The sequence below is a fragment of the Capra hircus genome, chromosome 9 (genome assembly GCF_001704415.2).
Source record: "Capra hircus breed San Clemente chromosome 9, ASM170441v1, whole genome shotgun sequence".
Taxonomy (NCBI): domain Eukaryota; kingdom Metazoa; phylum Chordata; class Mammalia; order Artiodactyla; family Bovidae; genus Capra; species Capra hircus.
The window spans coordinates 17,084,135-17,104,173 of NC_030816.1; the positions used below are offsets into that span (position 1 = coordinate 17,084,135).

General features: G+C 35.7%; 1 protein-coding gene across 2 annotated transcripts in view; it reads left to right on the plus strand.

Moving 5' to 3' along the window:
• TBC1D32 (TBC1 domain family member 32) overlaps positions 1-20,039 on the plus strand; it is a 193,378-nt gene that overhangs the window by 53,220 nt on the left and 120,119 nt on the right. For both annotated transcript variants that reach the window (XM_018053005.1, XM_018053006.1), the window contains 4 exons: positions 1,298-1,425; positions 5,379-5,580; positions 8,496-8,578; positions 18,076-18,214. In XM_018053005.1, the coding sequence (XP_017908494.1) occupies positions 1,298-1,425; positions 5,379-5,580; positions 8,496-8,578; positions 18,076-18,214 (552 nt within the window). The remainder of the gene's footprint in view (positions 1-1,297; positions 1,426-5,378; positions 5,581-8,495; positions 8,579-18,075; positions 18,215-20,039) is intronic.

A 20,039-nucleotide genomic window follows, 5' to 3' on the forward strand; every position in this document is an offset into this window, starting at 1 on the left:
TTTGACTATATGGACCTTTGTTGGCAAAGTGATGTCTCTGCTTATTAATACACTGTCTAGGTTTGTCATAGCTTTCCTTTGAGGGAGCAAGCGTCTTTTAATTTCATAGCTGCAGTCACCATATAGATATATTCAAAATTATCGTAGAGAATAGGTGCATTGCATCCATGTAGGTACAGGTCATAAGTAGGTCCCAGAAAGAACAGAAACTTTAGTAGACTTAGACTTCTAGATAGTCTCTAGCATTGACACCACTCTCTAGTTTTTGGTATTTCCTGTGTACTAATTTGCTGTATACTGGTAAAACTAGTTTTACTACTTTTAACAGTAAAGAATGGGGAAATATGATCAGTTCCACTTATGTTTTCTCATTACTTGACATCATTAGCTATTGGCCAACTCATGAATTGATAGTCCTTAGTCACACCTATGGAGAAGGCAATGGCAACCCACTCCAGCAACTCTTGCCTGGAGAATCCCATGGACGGAGGAGCCTGGTAGGCTGCAGTCCATGGGGTCGCTAAGAGTCAGGCACAACTGAGTGACTTCACTTTCACTTTTCACTTTCATGCATTGGAGAAGGAAATGGCAACCCACTCCAGTATTCTTGCCTGGAGAATCCCAGGGACAGAGGAACCTGGCGGGCTGCCGTCTATGGGATTGCACAGAGTCGGACATGACTGAAGCGACTTAGTAGCAGTAGCAGCAGTAGTCACACCTATAACTCATGACCCAATCAGTTATAGGAAAAGATGGTGTCCCTTAGAAAAGATACTAATATGTTAAATAGCATGTACAATGAAATTAGATCCAATATAGCCCAGTGAGTGAGAAGTAAAGGGCAAAGAAGAAGAGCTACTGCATTTGTCATCTAGAATTTTATGCATATAAAATTGTAATAGCAGCAGTTGTTTCAGCTGTCTTAATAAACAGTAATAGCTTTGGGTAAAAAGTATGTATGTTTTTGCCTTATCAACTGTGCTGCTGCTGCTAAGTCACTTCAGTCGTATCCGACTCTGTGTGACCCCATAGACTGCAGCCCACCAGGCTCCCCCATCCCTGGGATTCTCCAGGCAAGAACACTGGAGTGGGTTGCCATTTCCTTCTCCATCAACTGTGCTAGTACGAGAATATAATCTAATGATGCATTTAGTTCAGACATATTTCACAGCCTAACAATCATCATTTTCTTTTTTGTTGTGATAATATAACTTTATTAGATTACAGTACCATCCTTGAATGTTAGTCTGTGATATGTTAGCATGTCATAAAATTATATGATATCTTTAACATACAGGCTGCTCCAAATTGCTCTGAAACAGCTTTAATTCATATAGCTCATATTTTGGCAAGAATTGCATCTGTGGAAGAAGGACTTACCCTACTACTTTATGGAGAAAATATGAACTCTTCTGAAGAAAAAAGGTATGTTTCTGTTTTGAATAATTTGCAGAATTTTTTAGTGTATTTTCTCAAATATGATTTAAAGTTTCCAAAAATCTTGTCATATATTAATGAAAATTGGGATAGCTATTCTAGATAGTTATCTAGTTAGGTTTCTTGATCAACTACTAACATATTAGGCCATCAGAAATTTGAAGGAATAACCAGGATTATGAATTCTACAGGCAGAGTAGGTCTTGATGTCTGTAACTTCAAAAGAAAAATAGAATGGTTCACTCTACATAGGATCTTTTTTGCTCCCTTGGGCTATACTCTTGGAACTTCTAAAGCCACAAATGACTGACTTTAAGTTAAACCATACAAAGGAAAGCTAACTACTTCCCCATCTTCCTTCTCTAACCCTTATTCAGTTCTATCACCTGGGTCAGCCAGTGATAACAGTATGTTTATGCTTCTAGACTTTCTCTGTACCTGTAATGATGCATCAAATATATATGTTCATAGTCATAGAATTCTTTTTTTTTCAAAAATGGTATATACATTACTTGTGGGTTTTTTGTGTGTAACCATAACCTCTTCCTACCTAGGTGAATATAGAATGAAACATTTTTAATAGCTCTACAATACATTTTTGTATGATTTTACCATAATTTATTCAAATTTCTCTACATTATTGGATATTAGGTAGTGTCTATGAGTTTGCCTCCACAGATAACACCACAATGAGTGTCCTTTTACTCTATTGATGTGGTAGATTACATTAATTGATTTTTTAAAATATTGAACCACCTTGCATACCTAGAATATTTCTTTTTATACATTGTTAGATTTGATTTACTAATATTTAAGGATTTTTGTCTGTGTTTATGAGAGAGACCAGTCTCTGGTTTTCGTGATTCTTGTCTGGCCTTACTGTAACACTAGTCTCATAATTTAGGAAATACTCTACTTCTAGCTTTTGAAAGAGATTTGGCATAATTTCTTGAATGTTTGATAGAGTTCACCAGTGTACCTATTTGGGCAAAGTGTTTTCTATTTAGGAAGTTTATTATTTATTCTATTTCATTAATAGGTAGGTTTATTCAGATCATTTGTGTTTTGGCATGTTGTGTCTTTCAAGGAACTGGTCCAGTTATCTAAGTTTTCTAATGTGTGGGCATAGACTTTTTATTGATATATTTGTTTTTTACAGTATTCCTTTATTACCTGTTTAAAATCAATGGAATTAGTAGAGATAGCCTCTCATGTTATTAATTTGTGTCTTTTTTCCTCTCTAACCTCATTAGAGTCTTTTCACTTTTACTGATCTTTCAAAAGACTAGCTTTCCACTCCCCACTCATTTCCTGTTTTAATTTCATTGATTTCTGTTCTAATTTTTATTTTCTGCTTTGTTTTGGATTTAATTTCACTTTCTATGATGAAAGTTTATAGATTATTGAATTTTAGATCGTCTTTCTATTATATGCATTCAGTGCTGTAAACTTCCCCCTCTAAACACTGCTTTTGGTGCATCCAACAAATGAGTTGTGTTTTCATTTTCATTAGTTCAGTACTCTTGCCTGGAAAATCCCATGGACAGGGGACCCTGGTAAGCTGCAGGAGACGACTGAGCGACTTCACTTTCACTTTTCACTTTTCACTTTCATGCACTAGAGAAGGAAATGTCAACCTACTCCAGTGTTCTTGCTTGGAGAATCCCCGGGATGGGGGAGCCTGGTGGGCTGCCGTCTATGGGGTCACACAGAGTCGGACACGACTGAAGTGACTTAGCAGCAGCAGCAGCAGTTCAGGATAGTTTTAGACTTCTCTGGATACTTCTTTGACCTATGAGTTATTTATGGTTCTGAGAGCATATTTTGTATGATTGATATTTTTAATTTGTTAAAATGAGTTTTATGGCCCAGAATGTGATCTCTCAGTGAATGTTCTATGTGAGCTTGAGCCAAATGTATAGTGTGCTGCTGGAAGTATTCTGTAGGTACCAATTATATGCTGTTGGTAGTTTGTGGTGTTCAGTTCAGCTATGTCCTCATGCTGGATCTATCAATTACTGACAGAAAAGTGCTGAAATTTCAGACTGCATCAGTGAACTCATCTTTTTCTCCTTGCAATTCTGTCCATTTTTCCTTCATGCACTTTGACACTGTCAGGTACACATTAAGGATTGTTACATCTTTTTGCAAAATTGACCCCCTTTATTACATAATATGCCTTTTGGGTAATTTTCCTTGCTGTGATGTCTGAAATTAATATAGCTAGTATAGCTTTCTCATGATCATCAGCATGATGTCTTTATCTGTTTACTTTTAATCTGTCTTTATCATTATATTTAATAGGCTTCTATAGATACCACATAACTGGATCTTGTTTTTTTATCTACTCTGATAGTCTTTCTTTTAATTGATCCTTGTCATTTAGAGTATGATATGATTGGGTTAATGTTTACCATATTTGTTACTGTTTTCTATTTTGCCTCTGATCTTCCTTTTTTTGTGTGTTCCAAACTTTTCCTGCCATCTGTTGTTATTTTTTTCCATCATGTGTTTTAATATGTTTACATCTGGGAACATATTGTCTTGCTGACAATACTCACATAGGATCAAAGTCTTTGGGTGAGATTGGTGGGGCGGTGGTAACCATTTAATCCTCACAGTGACTAAGGAAGAGGCCTCTATGGTTATCTCTGTTATATAGATGGAAACACTGAGGTTGGATTTCTATAACTTTGATTCAGTATTAATAGAAGTGTAATTCTTGTTTCTAATTGTTTTATTTTTGATTATTCAATTTTTCTGGATCCTAAATTACTCATTTTTTCCTACATTCCTAAACTTTGTTACTTATCATACCCTTTTTTTTTCTCCTTGTCCTTGATGTCTACAAGAACCTTCTGAAAATTTTGTTTACTATTGTATTTTAATATTTCAGAAGGGAGTAGATATGAATGTAATGTGTTCAATCTGACATATTTAACCTGGAAGCTTTTTTCTAGCCATATATCTGGAAAGCCTTTTTCTTATCCATATATCCATATATAATAAGCCTTTTTCTTATCCATATATCCATATATAATAAGCCTTTTTCTTATCCATATATCCATATATAATATAGAAATATTCTTATCCATTATCCATATATAATAATTATTTTAAAATTAGGAAGACTAACTCTTTGCCTTGAGTTCTAAGGTTCTTTTTATTGTTCATCACTTCCTTATTTTTTTCTTTTATATAGACATCATTTAATTGTATGTAGTTAATTTTCTCCCATTATTATCATTATGATTTCTAGGTTTCTTTTTTTTAGGTGTCTCCCTCCCATTGAAATTAAACAGAAAAGACATAAAATGTTAGAATTTCTTCTAAATCCTCATTGTGCGGTGGTTTAGAGTTTCTAGTTTTATTAGGGAAATATTAGAAACATCCCAGATATTCAATCACAAGAGACTAATAGATTGAATTGTATTTATACAAAGGAGTGCTTAGCAGTAGTGAAAAGGGGATGAGAAATTTTTTTTATGTACAGCTGTAGAGTTGTCATCAGGATATATAAAGTGAAAAAACAAAACAGAAAGTTTATAGAATGTTTACCCTTTGTATAGTAGAAGGGTATATGAATAAATAAAATTATATTTGTCTTATTTTCAAAAGGAAATGATAAAAGAGTAGTAATAGCTTTAAAGGAAAGAAAAGCAATAGTTTAGAGGAAAGGAAAAAAATATTTGGGTTAAGAGGCGTAGATAAAAGATATCTGGGATTATTCCTTGATTGTACCTAGATTTGACTTTAGAATCATGAGTATGTTTTATATACTAAATCTTAAAGTTAAAAAGTAGAATTAAAAAAAAAGTAAAACAAATGGAAATAGGTGAGCTTTACTACCAAACAGACAAGTTAGTGACATACCTGTGCAGAGAAAGCAATTCAATCAAATTAGGTCACTTGAAGTACATTGTTTTGGTATCATCTTTTAGTCCTACAGGTGCTCATCTAATTGCCCAGTTTTCGAAAAAACTTCTTGATGAAGATATTTCTATTTTTTCTGGATCAGAAATGTTTCCTGTGGTTAAAGGAGCTTTTACTTCTGTGTGTCGTCAAATATATGGTACATGTGAAGGCTTACAGGTGTTAATTCCTTATAGTTTGCATGAATCTATAGCAAAGGCTTGGAAGAAGGTAAGTATTTTCAATCTTTTTTCTTCCCTGAAAATCTTTATTTCAGATATGTTCAGTGTTATAATATTATACTACAGTTAAAATATTTTACTGGACTTCTTTAGCATCACAGTATTCCAAAGGACATGATTTCTAACTTGTCGAAAGATGACTTCAGTACATCCTGTCCCTATAGGATAGAGCTCTACAACTTAACTGGGTGCTGCAGTCTTTTCTTCTGGTTATTGTTCTTGTTGTTCAGTTGCTCAGTTGTGTCTGACTCTTTGAGACCCCATAGACTGTAGCATGCCAGGCTTCCCTGTCCTTCACCATCTCCTGGAGTTTGTTCAAGTAATGTCCATTGAGTCGGTGATATCATCCAACCATCTCATCCTCTGTCATCGCCTTCTCTTCCTGCCTTCAGTCTTTCCCAGCATCAGTGTCTTTTCTAATGATTCATCTCTTCTCATTAGAAGTACCAAGTGGCCAAAGTATTGGAGCTTCAGCTTCAGCATCTGTCCTTCCAATGAATATTCAGGATTGATTTCCTTTCAGGTTGGCTGGTTTGATCTCCTTGCTGTCCAAAGGACTTTCAAGAGTCTTCTCCAACACCATAGCTCAACAGCATCAATTCTTTGGCACTCAACTTTCTTTATGGTCCAGTCTCACATCCGTTCTTGCCTACTGGAAAAACCATAACTTTGACTAGATGGACCTTTGTTGGTAAAGTAATGTCTCTGCTTTTTAATATGCTGTCTAGGTTTGTCATAGCTTTTCTTCCAAGGAATAAGCATCTTTTATTTCATAGCTGCAGTCACCATCTACATCTGATTTTGGAGCCCCCCAAAATAAAAGTCTGTCACTGTTTCCATTGTTTCCCATCTGTTTGTTATGAAGTGATGGGATTGGATGCCATGATCTTCGTTTTTTGAATGTTGAGTTTTAAGCCAGCTGTTTTCACTCTCCTCTTTCACTTTCATCAAGAGGCTTTTTAGTTCCTCTTCACTTTCTTCCATAAGAGTGGTGTCATCTGCATATTTGACGTTATTGATATTTCTCCCAGCAATCTTCATTCCAGCTTGTGCTTCATCCAGCCTGGCATTTCTCATGATGTATTTTGCATAGAAGTTAAATAAGCAGGGTGACAGGATACAGCCTTAACCTTTCCAAATTTGGAAACAGTCCATTGCTCCATGTCCAGTTCTAACTGTTGCTTCTTGACCTGTATACAGGTTTTGCAGGAGGCAGATAAGATGGTCGGGTATTCCCATCTCTCGAAGAATTTTCCACAGTTTGCCGTGATCCACACAGTCAAAGGCTTTAGTGTAGTCAGTGAAGCAGAAGTAGATGTTATTTTGGAACTCTCATGCTTTTTCTTTGATCCAACAGACATTGACAATTTGATCTCTGGTTCCTCTGCCATTTCTAAATCCAGATTGAACATCTGGAAGTTCATGGTTCACATATTGTTGAAACCTCGCTTGGAGAATTTTGAGCATTACTTGCTAGAGTATGAGATGAGTGCACTGTGCAGTAGTTTGAGCACTCTTTGGCATTGCCTTTCTTTGAGATTGAAATGAAAACTGACCTTTTCCAGTCCTGTGGCCACTGTTGAGTTTTCCAAATTTGCTGGCATATTGAGTGCAGCACTTCACAGCATCATCTTTTAAGATTTGAAATAGCTCAGCTGAAATTCCATTACCCCCAGCAGCTTTGTTCGTAGTGATGTTTCCTAAGGCCCACTTGACTTTGGACACCAGGATGTCCGGCTCTAGATGAGTGCTCACATCACTGTGGTTATATGGGTCATAAAGATCTTTTTTATATAGTTCTTCTGTGTATTCTTGCAACCTCTTAATATCTTCTGCTTCTCTCATGTCCATACCATTTCTGACCTTTATTGTGCTCATCTTTGCATGAAATGTTCCCTTGGTATCTCTAATTTTCTTGAAGAGATCTCTAGTCTTTCCCATTCTATTTTTCCCTCTATTTCTTTGAGCTGATCACTTGGGAAGGCTTTCTTATTTCTCCTTGCTCCTCTTTGTAACTCTGCATTCAGATGGATAAATATTTGCTTTTCTCCTTTGCCTTTCACTCTTCTTCTTTTCTCAGCTGTTTGTAAGGCCTTTTCAGACAACCATTTGCCTTTTTTTTTTTTGGCACTTCTTTTTCTTGGATATGGTTTTGATCACTGCCTCCTGTACTGTGTTAACGAACCTTATTCCATAATTCTTCAGGCACTCTGTCAGATCTAATCCCTTAAGTCTGTTTGGCAATTCTATGGTATAATCATAAGGGATTTAATTTAGGTCATACCTGAATGGTCTAGTGGTTTTCCCTACTTTCTTCAGTTTAAGTCTGGGTTTGGCAATAAGGAGTTCGTGATCTAAGCCACAGTAAGCTCCTGGTCTTGTTTTTGCTGACTGTATAGAGCTTTTCCATCTTCAGCTGCAAAGAATATAATCAATCAGTCTAATTTCGGTATTGACTCTGGTAACGTTCATGTGTAGAGTCCTCTCTTGTGTGGTTGGAAGCATTGTTTGCTATGACTAGTGCATTATCTTGGTAAAACTCTGTTAGCCTTTGCCTTGCTTTCATTTCTTCAGGTAAAAGGGACTTAAAATAGACTGTTTCTATATAGATTTACTCTTTGGAAGTTACTTCTGAGCAATTTTTACAGATAGCTGGGTTTTTATATGGACACTGGAGATCATAATGGAGCAATATTCAAATACAGTATATATCAGTATCTTCCCCCTACATTATCTATGTGCCTTATTTATGAATTAACTTTGCATGATATTTAAGAATCAAATAATTTAAGATTTGCAAGTAATTTAATCTTTAATTACAGTAAGAGTCAAATATAAAGATGTAGCATGACAGCTTATGAGTAATGCTATAAGTAAGAAAAATGTATATTTCTTATATTTTAGACAAGTCTGCTATCAGAAAGAATTCCTACTCCAGTAGAGGGTTCTGATTCTATTTCTTTGGTTAGCCAGGAATCCCAGAACATGTAAGTATGATTGACTTAAGCGCATCTGTTTTTCACATTTGCTGAAATAGTTTTAAAATGAGAAATGTATAGATACTGTGGCAAAAAAAAAAAAAACAAAGAAAAGTGCATCTAGGGGAAACTTTAGAGATTATATATACTTGTATTTTTTTAAGAAAAAAATAGCAATATTTATTATATTTCAACCTGTATTTACATTTGGAGTTAGGAAATGTGACATGTTATAGTGCTTTCAGAAAACTTGGAAAATTACCAAATACTAAAATTGGAAATTCAGTAGAACTTTTCAAATGGCCAATGAAGTCTGTTTACATTTAAAATATAACTTCAAAATGTGTGGGAGTACCGTTTAATTAGATTTCAGCATTGGAGAATTCTTTAAATCATTATTTATACTAATTTGTAAAAATTTTTATTTGTTTATTTTTGGCTGTGCTGGGTCTTTGCTGCCCTGCACAGAGACTAGTTGCCGTGACCATGAGCTCCTCTCTAGTTGCAGTGCATAGGCTTCCCTTTCTGGTGACTTCTCTTGTTGTGGAGCCCTGGCTCTAGGGCACAGGGGCTCAGTGATTGTGGCCCACGTCCTTAGCTGCCCCGCTGCATGTGGCATCTTGCCAGAGCAAGGATAGAACCCTTGCATTGGCAGGCAGATTCTCAACCACTGGACCACCAGGGAAGTCTCTATACTAATTTTTTAATTTAGATGCTTTCATATTTTTTCCCACAGTTATCAATAGGATATGGAATCAGATTAATGAGAACCATATAAACATATATATATATTTTAAATTAAGGTCATATATTCATGGAGTCTCTATTTAGTAGAATATTGGCATAATCTGAAAAGATAATTAGAGTTTTAAGTGGTAGTCTAGAGAAATTGAAAAAAAAATGTGTCTTTAGATAGGCATTGTTTAACTAAAAAAAAGCCAGTCAATCAAACAAAATCTTTTTCATTTCCTTAATGGTGTAATGCTTAACAAATAGTTAATTTTCTAAATGTCAGCTATAATTTTTTTTGATATAGTTGTGAAACTTAAATTAACTACAACTTTTTCCTTACATGAAGGGGTGAGTAAAAATGTTGCTGCAATTAATTTTTCAGGTAATTTTTATGTCTGTTTTCTTTGATTTATGATTTCTTGTCTTCATTCATGCATTCATTTTCTACTCATGTATTTAGGTATTTATTGGACTGAATGCTTTGCTGAGTTCTGTGAATGCCTACATACCTTAGAGAACTTATTATATAGTATAAAATACAAATAAGTAAATATAATATGGCAATATAGTATGCTAAATTTATGACACAAATCATAGAGGGTTCATACAGGCTAACTTGGGGAAATCTTTCCAGAAGAAGTTATAATTAGAGTAAGTTAAAGTTAATACATGGATATTAATTTTCTAGAAAGGGTAGAACATTATTTCCGGTGGAAGACATAGTATGGTCAGTGGGCTGTAAGTGAGAGGCAGCATGAAAGTGTTGTGAGTCGCTCAGTCTTGTCTGACTCTTTGTGGTGCATAGACTGTAGCCCACCATGCTTCTCTGTGCATGGAGTTTTCCAGGCAAGGATACTGGAGTGGGTAGCCATTCCTTACTCCAGGGGATTTTCCTGACCCTAGGAACAAACCAGGTCTCTTGCATGGCAGACAGATTCTTTGCAGTCTGAGCCACCATAATCCATGCATTTAGCAGAAGATATTAAGAAAAAGTGGCAAAAATACACAGAAGAACTATACAAAAAAGATCTTCCTGACCCAGATAACCACAGTAGTGTGATCACTCACCTAGAGCCAGACATTCTGGAATGTGAAATCAAGTGGGTCTTAGGAAGCATCACTCCAAACAAAGCTAGTGGAGGTAATGGAATTCCAGATGAGATATTTCAAATCCTAAAAGATGATGCTGTGAAAGTGCAGCACTCAATATGCCCGCAAATTTGGAAAACTCAGCAGTGACCACAGGACTGGAAAAGGTCAGTTTTCATTCCAATCCCAAAGACGGGCAGTGCCAGAGAATGTTCAGAATACTGCACAATTGCACTCATCTCACACAACAGCAAAGTAATGCTCAAAATTCTACAAGCCTGGAGAATGTACATGAATAGTACATGAACCGAGAACTTCCACATGTTCAAGCTGGATTTAGAAAAGGCAGAGGAAGCAGAGATCAAATTGCCAACATCCGTTGGAACATTGAAAAAAAGCAAGAGAGTTCCAGAAAACATATCTACTTCTGCTTTATTGACTACTCCAAAGACTTTGGCTGTGTGGATCACAGCAAACTGAAAACTTCTTCAAGAGGTGGAAATACTAGACCACCTTACCTGCCTCCTAAGAAACCTGTATGCAGGTCAAGAAGCAACAGTTAGAACTGGACATGGAACAACAAATTTTTCCAAACTGGGAAAGGAATACAGCAAGGCTGTATATTGTCACTCTGCCTTATTTACTTTATATGCAGAGTACATCATGTGAACTTCCAAGCTGGATGAATCACAAGCTGGAATGAAGATTGCCGGGAGAAATGTCAATAACCTCAGATATGCAGATGACACCACCCTTTTGGCAGAAAGTGAAGAGGAACTGGAGGGCCTCTTGGTGAAAGTGAAAGAGGAGAGTGAAAAAGGTGAGTTAAAACTCAGCATTCAAAAAATGAAGATCATGGCATCCAGTCCCATCACTACATGGCAAATAGATGGAGAAACAATGGAAACAGTGACAGACTTTATTTTCTTGGGCTCCAAAATCAGTGCAGATGGTGACTGCAACCATGAAATTAAAAGATGCTTGCTCCATGGGAGAAGAGCCATGACTAACCTAGTCAGCATCTTAAAAAGCAGAGACATTACTTTGCCAATAAAGGTCTGACTAGTGAAAGCTATAGTTTTTCCAGTAGTCATATATGGATGTAAGAGTTCAACTATAAAGGAAGCTGAGCGCCAGAGAATCGATGCTTTTTAACTGTGGTGTTGGAGAAGACTGAGAGTCCCTTGGACTGCAAGGAGATCTAACCAGCCAATCCTGAAGGAGATCAATCCTGAATACTCATTGGAAGGACTGATGCTGAAGCTGAAACTCTTAAACTTTAGCCACTTGATCTGGAGAATGGACTCACTGGAAAAGACCCTGATGCTGAGAAAGATTGAAGGTGGGAGGAGAAGGTGATGACGGAGGATGAGATGGTTGGATGGAATCACCGACTCAAGGGACATGAGTTTGAGTAAACTCCAGGAGTTAGTGATGGACAGGGAGGCCTGGAGTGCTGCAGACCATGGGGTTGCAAAGAATTGGACATGACTCTAAGTGACTGAACTGAACTGAACATTTCTGTCCCAATCAACTGTCAGACTTTCCTCCCCCCTCAGAAGCAGAGCTTTCAAAGATCAACCATAACTGCATAGTAGAACAGAGCAGACTGTGTGCTTCCTACAGGTCCCTGGGTTGCAAAGAAGTGCTGGATTTGGGGAGAGTCATCACCTAGCCTAGCCTTCTTCATCCTCCTACAAGTCTCCTGAGTCCCTTTAAGGGGGAAAGTGAGTGAGTAGGTGAAGAGCGGCAAGCAGTATTAAACTGGGGAATGTGTTCCATGTTTAAACTTGATGCTAGAGGAAAAGGAGTTTCCTTCAACATCTGATATTACTCTTAGAAACAAAGGTTTAATGGTTTTTGATATAATAGAACTGTTTTCATTTTTGTCATCAAAATACCTCATGGAGTTGAGTATCTTTTGTATTTTTGAAACATTGGTATGTGTGAGCATTATTTTTCCTTTGTAGTTTGGTAACACTTGAGTGTAGAACCATTTTGGTCAGTTAACTAGACTAGCCTTTCTCTGGCATGTAGCAGGTGCTTGATAGCTTGGTTGAATGGGTAAAAGAATGAGTAACACCTCTCCTGCCACCAGGCACTAGTTTCTAAATAATGACATGGGCCATAACATTTACTCAGTCTTACTGAAGAAGGTAAAATGAAGAGTTGCTAAAATCTATATTTTTGAGCCTGTGACAGACTAATGTGAGGTAGTTTGATCTTATTTCCTCAGAGCTTATGTTGGAGATTTCCTCTCCATCCTTTCATTTATTGGTGCTTACAATTCTATAGGGAAGGTAGAAGCTACTGTGTAGTCATCATAGGTGATATCCCCAAATCTGGACATTGAAATGCAACCCCAAGTAAGATTTCTCAAGGCTAGTTTGATATCAGTGATTGCAATGACTACAGACTATATGGGACTTACCTAGTGGCTCAGATGGTAAAGAATCTGCCTGCAGTACAGAGTCACAGGTTCGATCCCTGGGTTGGGAAGATCCCCTGGAGAAGGGAATGGCAACCCACTCCAGTATTCTTGCCTGGAAAATCCCATGAACAGAGAAGCCTGGCAGGCTACAGTCCACGGGGTCTTGAAGTATTGGACACGGCTGAGGGAGTAACACTTTCACTTTTCACCTTCACAGACTGCTTAGGGGCCATCCTTAGGGTGACTGTAGAGAAGAACATAATCAGAAAAACCAAAGATGCCCACCCTGCCCCGACCAGTTACACGGGGCCTTTGGTAAATCTCGACAGGGAAGTAACAGGTATCTTTGGTCTGCAAAAACAGCCTATGAATAAACACCTAAAACTTAAGTCCATGAGAGTGTCTAACCCTCTATTAATATCTGACCACTCAAAAACTGGAGTTCGCATAAGCTGACAAAGCAGTGAGATTGTTACCTGTTGTCCTGAGGAAGGGTTCTCCAAAGACAGGAGGCAAATTCTATAGCTTAGATTTTCCGTTTTGAAACATTGAGTGTTTTCATTGTAATTTGAAGGAAGAGTTAAATGCTAAGTTAATAGAAACAGTAAACTAAGATATATTAACTCTTTCTCAGGATTGTGTGATACAACCTGCAAGTTTTTGCCTGTGTTTTACGTTTTGGAGAGTCAGAGTAGACTTTTTAAAAACATAATTTCTTTAATGGCTAATGGTTCATTCAAGATTTTTTATTTCTGAATGAATAATTTTTAACTATATTTTTTTAAAAAAGCATATTTTTAAATCTGAATATTTGCTGTATTGGTGTTAATTTGTTTGAAGTATTTTTGTGATGTTAGACAATTCTTTAGCTGTAATTATTTCTCATTTTTTTATTCTTAGTATTTTTTGCAGCCATTGCTTCCCCTGACCAATTTATTTGCATTAGTTTATGCAAAGACCAGGTTTTGTTTTTTTGTTTTTTTTTTTTAAATTTTATTTATTTATTTATTTTTTAAATTTTAAAATCTTTAATTCTTACATACGTTCCCAAACATGAACCCCCCTCCCACCTCCCTCCCCATAACATCTCTCTGGGTCATCCCCATGCACCAGCTCCAAGCATGCTGTATCCTGCATCAGACATAGACTGGCGATTCAATTCTTACATGATAGTATACATGTTAGAATGTCATTCTCCCAAATCATCCCACCCTCTTCCTCCCTCTGAGTCCAAAAGTCCATTATACACATCTGTGTCTCTTTCCCTGTCTTGCATACAGGGTCGTCATTGCCATCTTCCTAAATTCCATATATATGTGTTAGTATACTGTATTGGTGTTTTTCTTTCTGGCTTACTTCACTCTGTATAATCGGCTCCAGTTTCATCCATCTCATCAGAACTGATTCAAATGAATTCTATTTTACGGCTGAGTAATACTCCGTTGTGTATATGTACCACAGCTTTCTTATCCATTCATCTGCTGATGGACATCTAGGTTGTTTCCATGTCCTAGCTATTATAAACAGTGCTGCGATGAACATTGGGGTACATGTGTCTCTTTCCATTCTGGTTTCCTCGGTGTGTATGCCCAGCAGTGGGATTGCTGGGTCATAAGGTAGTTCTATTTGCAATTTTTTAAGGAATCTCCACACTGTTCTCCATAGTGGCTGTACTAGTTTGCATTCCCACCAACAGTGTAGGAGGGTTCCCTTTTCTCCACACCCTCTCCAGCATTTATTGCTTGCAGATTTTTGGATCACAGCCATTCTGACTGGTGTGAAGTGGTACCTCACTGTGGTTTTGATTTGCATTTCTCTAATAATGAGTGATGTTGAGCATCTTTTCATGTGTTTGTTGATTTTGCTGATGTTCTCTTTCCTTCTCTATCTTTTCTCCTTTCACTTTAGTAGCATAGGAGAGCAAGTGAAAAGACAATTGAGAATGGATATCAATAGAAGAAATCTACATCAGACATTCTAACTTTAATACATTTTCATATGTAACACTTCCATTATTAAGCTCTTAAAAATATTATCTTGATTTTGCCCTTTAAATCCATGAAATATTTGGAATGTATTTAACTTTCAAAATATCATTTTTTCTTTAACTACTGTATTATACTGTTGACTTCTAATTCATTTCTGTTCTTTTCAGAAAACATTGTAGATATATATACTTTTGGGTGGGTTGAGATTTTGTGTTTTAGTACAGGATCAGTTAAAAATCTGTCTTTACTTGAAAATACTATTTTATGTTCTTCATTGGAAGTAGATAGAGATATTCCAAATTTTTTAATATCACCACCAATATTTTGTCTGCTTATGTATAATCATTCACTTTGAAAGTTGATTTGTCCATTTTTCTCTGTAATTCTGGGGTTTTGTTTTACATACTTGCATTTTATGCTCTTCAGTTCAGGTCAGTCGCTCAGTCATGTCTGACTCTTTGCGACCCCATGAATCGCAGCATGCCAGGCCTCCCTGTCCATCACCAACTCCCGGAGTCCACTCAGACTCACGTCCATTGAGTCAGTGATGCCATCCAGCCATCTCATCCTCTGTTGTCCCCTTCTCCTCCTACCCCCAATCCCTTAGGAACATAAAAATTCGCTGTTTCTTGGAAACTTTTACGGTAGTATCTCATTACTTCTTTCCATTAAGTTTTATATTATATGATACTAGTATTGTATATATACTTTGCTTTAGTTAGTATTTGCCGAGTACATTAGTTAAGGATATATCTATTTTCAGATAGTTCAGTAAGGCTTTCTTTTTTTCATAAAGCAAAAAAATCTCATGAAATATTATCAGGCATTGACTTATTGATGCAGTTTGAGATCCAGCCTCCTTTTCTTAGGAGAAAACATCACTGATGTTTTCTTTTTGCGCTCAAGGTTGCACAATGGCTAACCTCTAGAGCTCACAGCTTTCGAAGAAGAAGAAAAAGGTTGTAGAGACAAATGGCTTCTTTTCATTCTTTACTTTTATCTAGGAAAGAAATCTCTTCTCATTAACATTTTTGTGAACATCTTGCTGGATGTGCCCTATGGCCATTTCTTGCTATATGGGAGCTGATGAAAAAGGAGCTTAGATGGAGATTGGGTCAGCCTATTAAAGTATTTTTTTTTTCATCTCTTTATTTTCTGTCACTCGGAGTAGTAAATTTTGAATTTTTTATCCAATCTGACAATTCCTATTTTTTATTAGATGAGTTTTAAGTTTTTTACATTTTTGCAATGCTGATGTTTGGGTCTTATTTTTGTTTTTGTATTTTCTATTTCTATTCTGTTTTCTTTACTTTTCTCCTTTACTTCCTTATCTTAGATCAGTACATTTTATCCTATTTTCCCCTTTCTTTTGACTTTATAAATCACTGTTATGTTTCTTTAAGTGGTTGTTCCTAATTTCTCAATATACATTTAACCATATATTTTTCTAAGAAAGTATAAAGTAATTGGGTATTTATATCATGTTTTGAAAAGCAGTATGGAGTTTAACATACCTTGACCAGTTACTGCTCCTTTAAATACTCTATAGTTCTGTCTTGCTATAGTTATCTAGAATTTTGGTTTAATATTTTTAATCACCTAGTTTATGTCTTCACACAGATATTAAATTTGTATCTATTATTTTACACCATTTGTTGAAGCTTGTAGGCCATTCTTTCTGATAGGCTCCTTTTTTTCCCTTACTGAAAGATGTATTTAAGTTTCTAACTATAGGTCTTAAGGTAATAGAACTAAACTGTTTAATTGTTCTTACGGCTTTGAGGAAAGCAAACTGATCTTTCTGTGTCTGAAAATAGCTATTCTCCTTCCAGCCCACACAAACCACCCCCACCTCCTGTTCAGAGCTTTTGAGATCTCACATTTTCTCTCCTCTAAATGGTAGTTTATCTGGGCATAAAAGTTTGGATAGACCATCCTTTCTTGGTACTATTTGAGGTTTTACTCCAGTGTCTTCTGGAGTAAGTAGTAACTGATAAATCTGTTAGTATAACCACTTGTATAGGTCATATCTTTTCTCTCATAGCTTTTAATTTCTTTCTTTGGATATTTGCTACTTCTGTGTGATTTAAGTTTATCCTGCTTGATACTTTAAAATTTTTTTTTAAATTTTATATTGGGATATAGTTAACTCCTGCTTAGTACTTTGATTTTTTTTTTTTTTTAATCAATAGACTGGACTGATACCTTTTTTTTGATCTAGAAAATTCTTAGTATTTTTCAAATATTTCTTCTGTTCTCTTGGACTCTTGATTAGATGTATTTGAAAGCTTTTAGTATGTTCTGTCTCATCTGTATTTACTTCAAAACCAGTCCTACTTCTTTGTCCTTCTTTATCCAAGAGATATTTATTTTGTGTTTTAACATGGTTATATCTTTGACCATTGGTTTGTGATCACCACTGATGGATATCTGTCAACATGTACTGATTGTTTCTTTTTTAATCAGAAAAGTCCTGGATTTCAGATCTCTTACCAGTTTCAAAACATGCTTCTGAAACTTCCTTGGGCAACAAAAGGACACACATTTCCACACTGTTCATTGTACATATAAACATTTGATTTTTACCTATCTTAATATCCAGCTTGTTTTTCCAAGCAAGTAGGAATAGGATGGGTAGAAAATTTTATCTTACTTTGATACTTCAGATGAAGTGCTGATATCCCTTCCTGTGGTTCCAGATTTCTAGCTCTGACTCTCCTGTTTACTATATGACTTCTGAATGTTTTGAGTTGTTGTCCTTTTCTTTTTCTCTGGAGAATGCTACTGGCCTTTTAGAAGTATTCTGAGGAAAAACATGTCATTCTCCAAAAGTAAAACTAATAACCAGTGAAAATAAAGTGCATGATATACTTTAGAAAGTCAAAAGACAAATACTCCTTAATGAAAAGGATGTATAGAAATAATGCAGAGCTGGAGCTTGGGGAATTTAGGCACAGCAGAATTTTAATAAGAGATGTGGAATGAGATTAAGGCCTGGTTGAGAGAATTTTGGTATAATGAAATGCTGATATGTGCAGTTAATATTCGATTCATTTAGTGAAGGAAAATTATTAGATAGTAGAAAAAAGAATAACAGTTCACTGTTAAGGAAGCCATGCTGTTTATCTTATTTTCAAACAGTTAAATACTTTGCAGCCAGTGTGTTCTCTGTAAATTTAATTGTTGGTAGTATTAAGCTGAGTTTTTTTTTTTTCCAGTTTTGAGAATAATAAAGACATTTATACCATTCTTTTTACCTCTTTCAGTATGGCTTGGGAAGAGAATTTGTTAGATGATTTACTAAATTTTGCTGCCACTCCCAAAGGACTACTGCTTCTTCAAAGAACAGGTGCCATCAACGAATGTGTGACATTTATGTTCAACCGATACGCAAAAAAATTGCAGGTGCGAATTCTCATCTGCCACAGGCAAAAGGAACTTTTGATTCTGTAGACATTAAGAACATCATTCTGGTTCTTTGTGTGAAGAGATTATTAAACTTCAATTAAAAACTCATTTAGCATTGTAATGTTTAACTTGATATTTTTTCAAGACAGCATTAGAGTTGATATTGGTATCTATGACTATTTTACAAGATGAAACAACTGAATGAAATTGAAAAACTCATTCATCCAGATGTTTTATAAATATATCAGACATCTGGATATATTAAAACTCAATGGAATTCCATTTTTGGGTCTAAATGTGTCAATGAGAGTTTAGGGTTCACATTTTGAAATAAATAAATATATTTGTAGAGGGCTTTTATTATTGCTACTGTTTAAATTTAAAATCTAGGCCTTTCTCACAGAGATCATTGGAGTATGTTCATTTTTTTTGCTATTACAGTAAATATCCCTAGACTTCAGAGCTTCTTAGGATCATAGGTATACTTTTTGTTGTTGTTGCTGTTGTTTTTGTTTGCTTTGTTTTTTTTTTTTTTAATTGGGGTATAGTTGCTTTACAATATTGTGTCGATTTCCACTGTACAGGGAAGTGAATCAGCATAGGTATGCTTTTAAAAGGGTTTCCTTTTATCTCTGGAAGTTGCTGTTTCTTGATGTTCTTATTGTAGCTTAGCAGAAAGGGCTAGGGCCTCTTGGGGATCTTTTATTTATTTATTTTTATAGAAGAGCATTAATCCCTTTCATGATCACTCTCTACCTTCACAAATAGCCTCCCAAAGGCCCCACTTCCTACCATCCCCTCTGGGGCTTAGGATTTCAACTTAGGAATTTTTGCAGGACACAGACATTCATAATATAGCAAATGTAGAATTTTTCAGGCTTTTAAAGTTTATATAAATTGTGTTTTGATCTGTTGGTGAGTTTGAATTTTTCCTTGTATGCTAGTTAACCATTTGGGTTTTCATTTTTGTTCCATTTCTGAAAATATTCAAGCAATTCAAAGACATTTTTCTTTCTCATTCAGATGCTTGAGACCGTTCAGACACAACTTTTTACTATTGTGATAATATACCTAGGATTAGATGTTATTTTTTTTATATTCATAAAATTTAAAGCAATCTGATCTTCCTTTGTATTGTGCTATTAGTTGTAATAGAAGATGTTCCCTGGACCTTAGTAAATTACAACCATATAATTTAGTATAATACTTTAATATCAATTTATACCATTCAAGACATTTTTTGAAAATTTAGACTCTGAGTTGTCTTGTAAGAAAGCAGCTAGACTTTCTTTAATTTTGCTGAAAATAATGTTGAGATTCAAGCTGGTATAAATGATCTGCCTGTGTTCACACATGTAGTTATTGATGGCAGTAATTCTAGAACTGAGATTCTGGTCTTATATTTTAACAGTGTCCATGAAATCTAAGTCTTGTTTAATGAAGCCCCTGTAACTTCTCTGAAAGTTTTCTTTGCCTCTTCTTTTTTAGTATTTAGTTTTGATTGGGAGACCCCTATGGCTACGTATCTGAATTAGTAGGGTCATTTCGGGTGATTGATGAGTAAGGTGTTTTTCTTCCTGTCATGGAAAAAGGCATGTGGGAAAAGATAAACACTTACTTTGCTGTACTTCTATGTTATCTACTTGCTGAATTAATGGATGGTAAAGTAAGGAACATGGAGAATGAGATTTGGAAGGCAAATTTATAGAGTTGTGAGCAGCAAAAAATTGAAGAAATAAGCCTAATTTTTTTCCAGTCTTTTAGTTCCCCCCCTTTTTTGCCCTTAAAACAGAATGTATAGTTTATATTTTAAATATTTGAT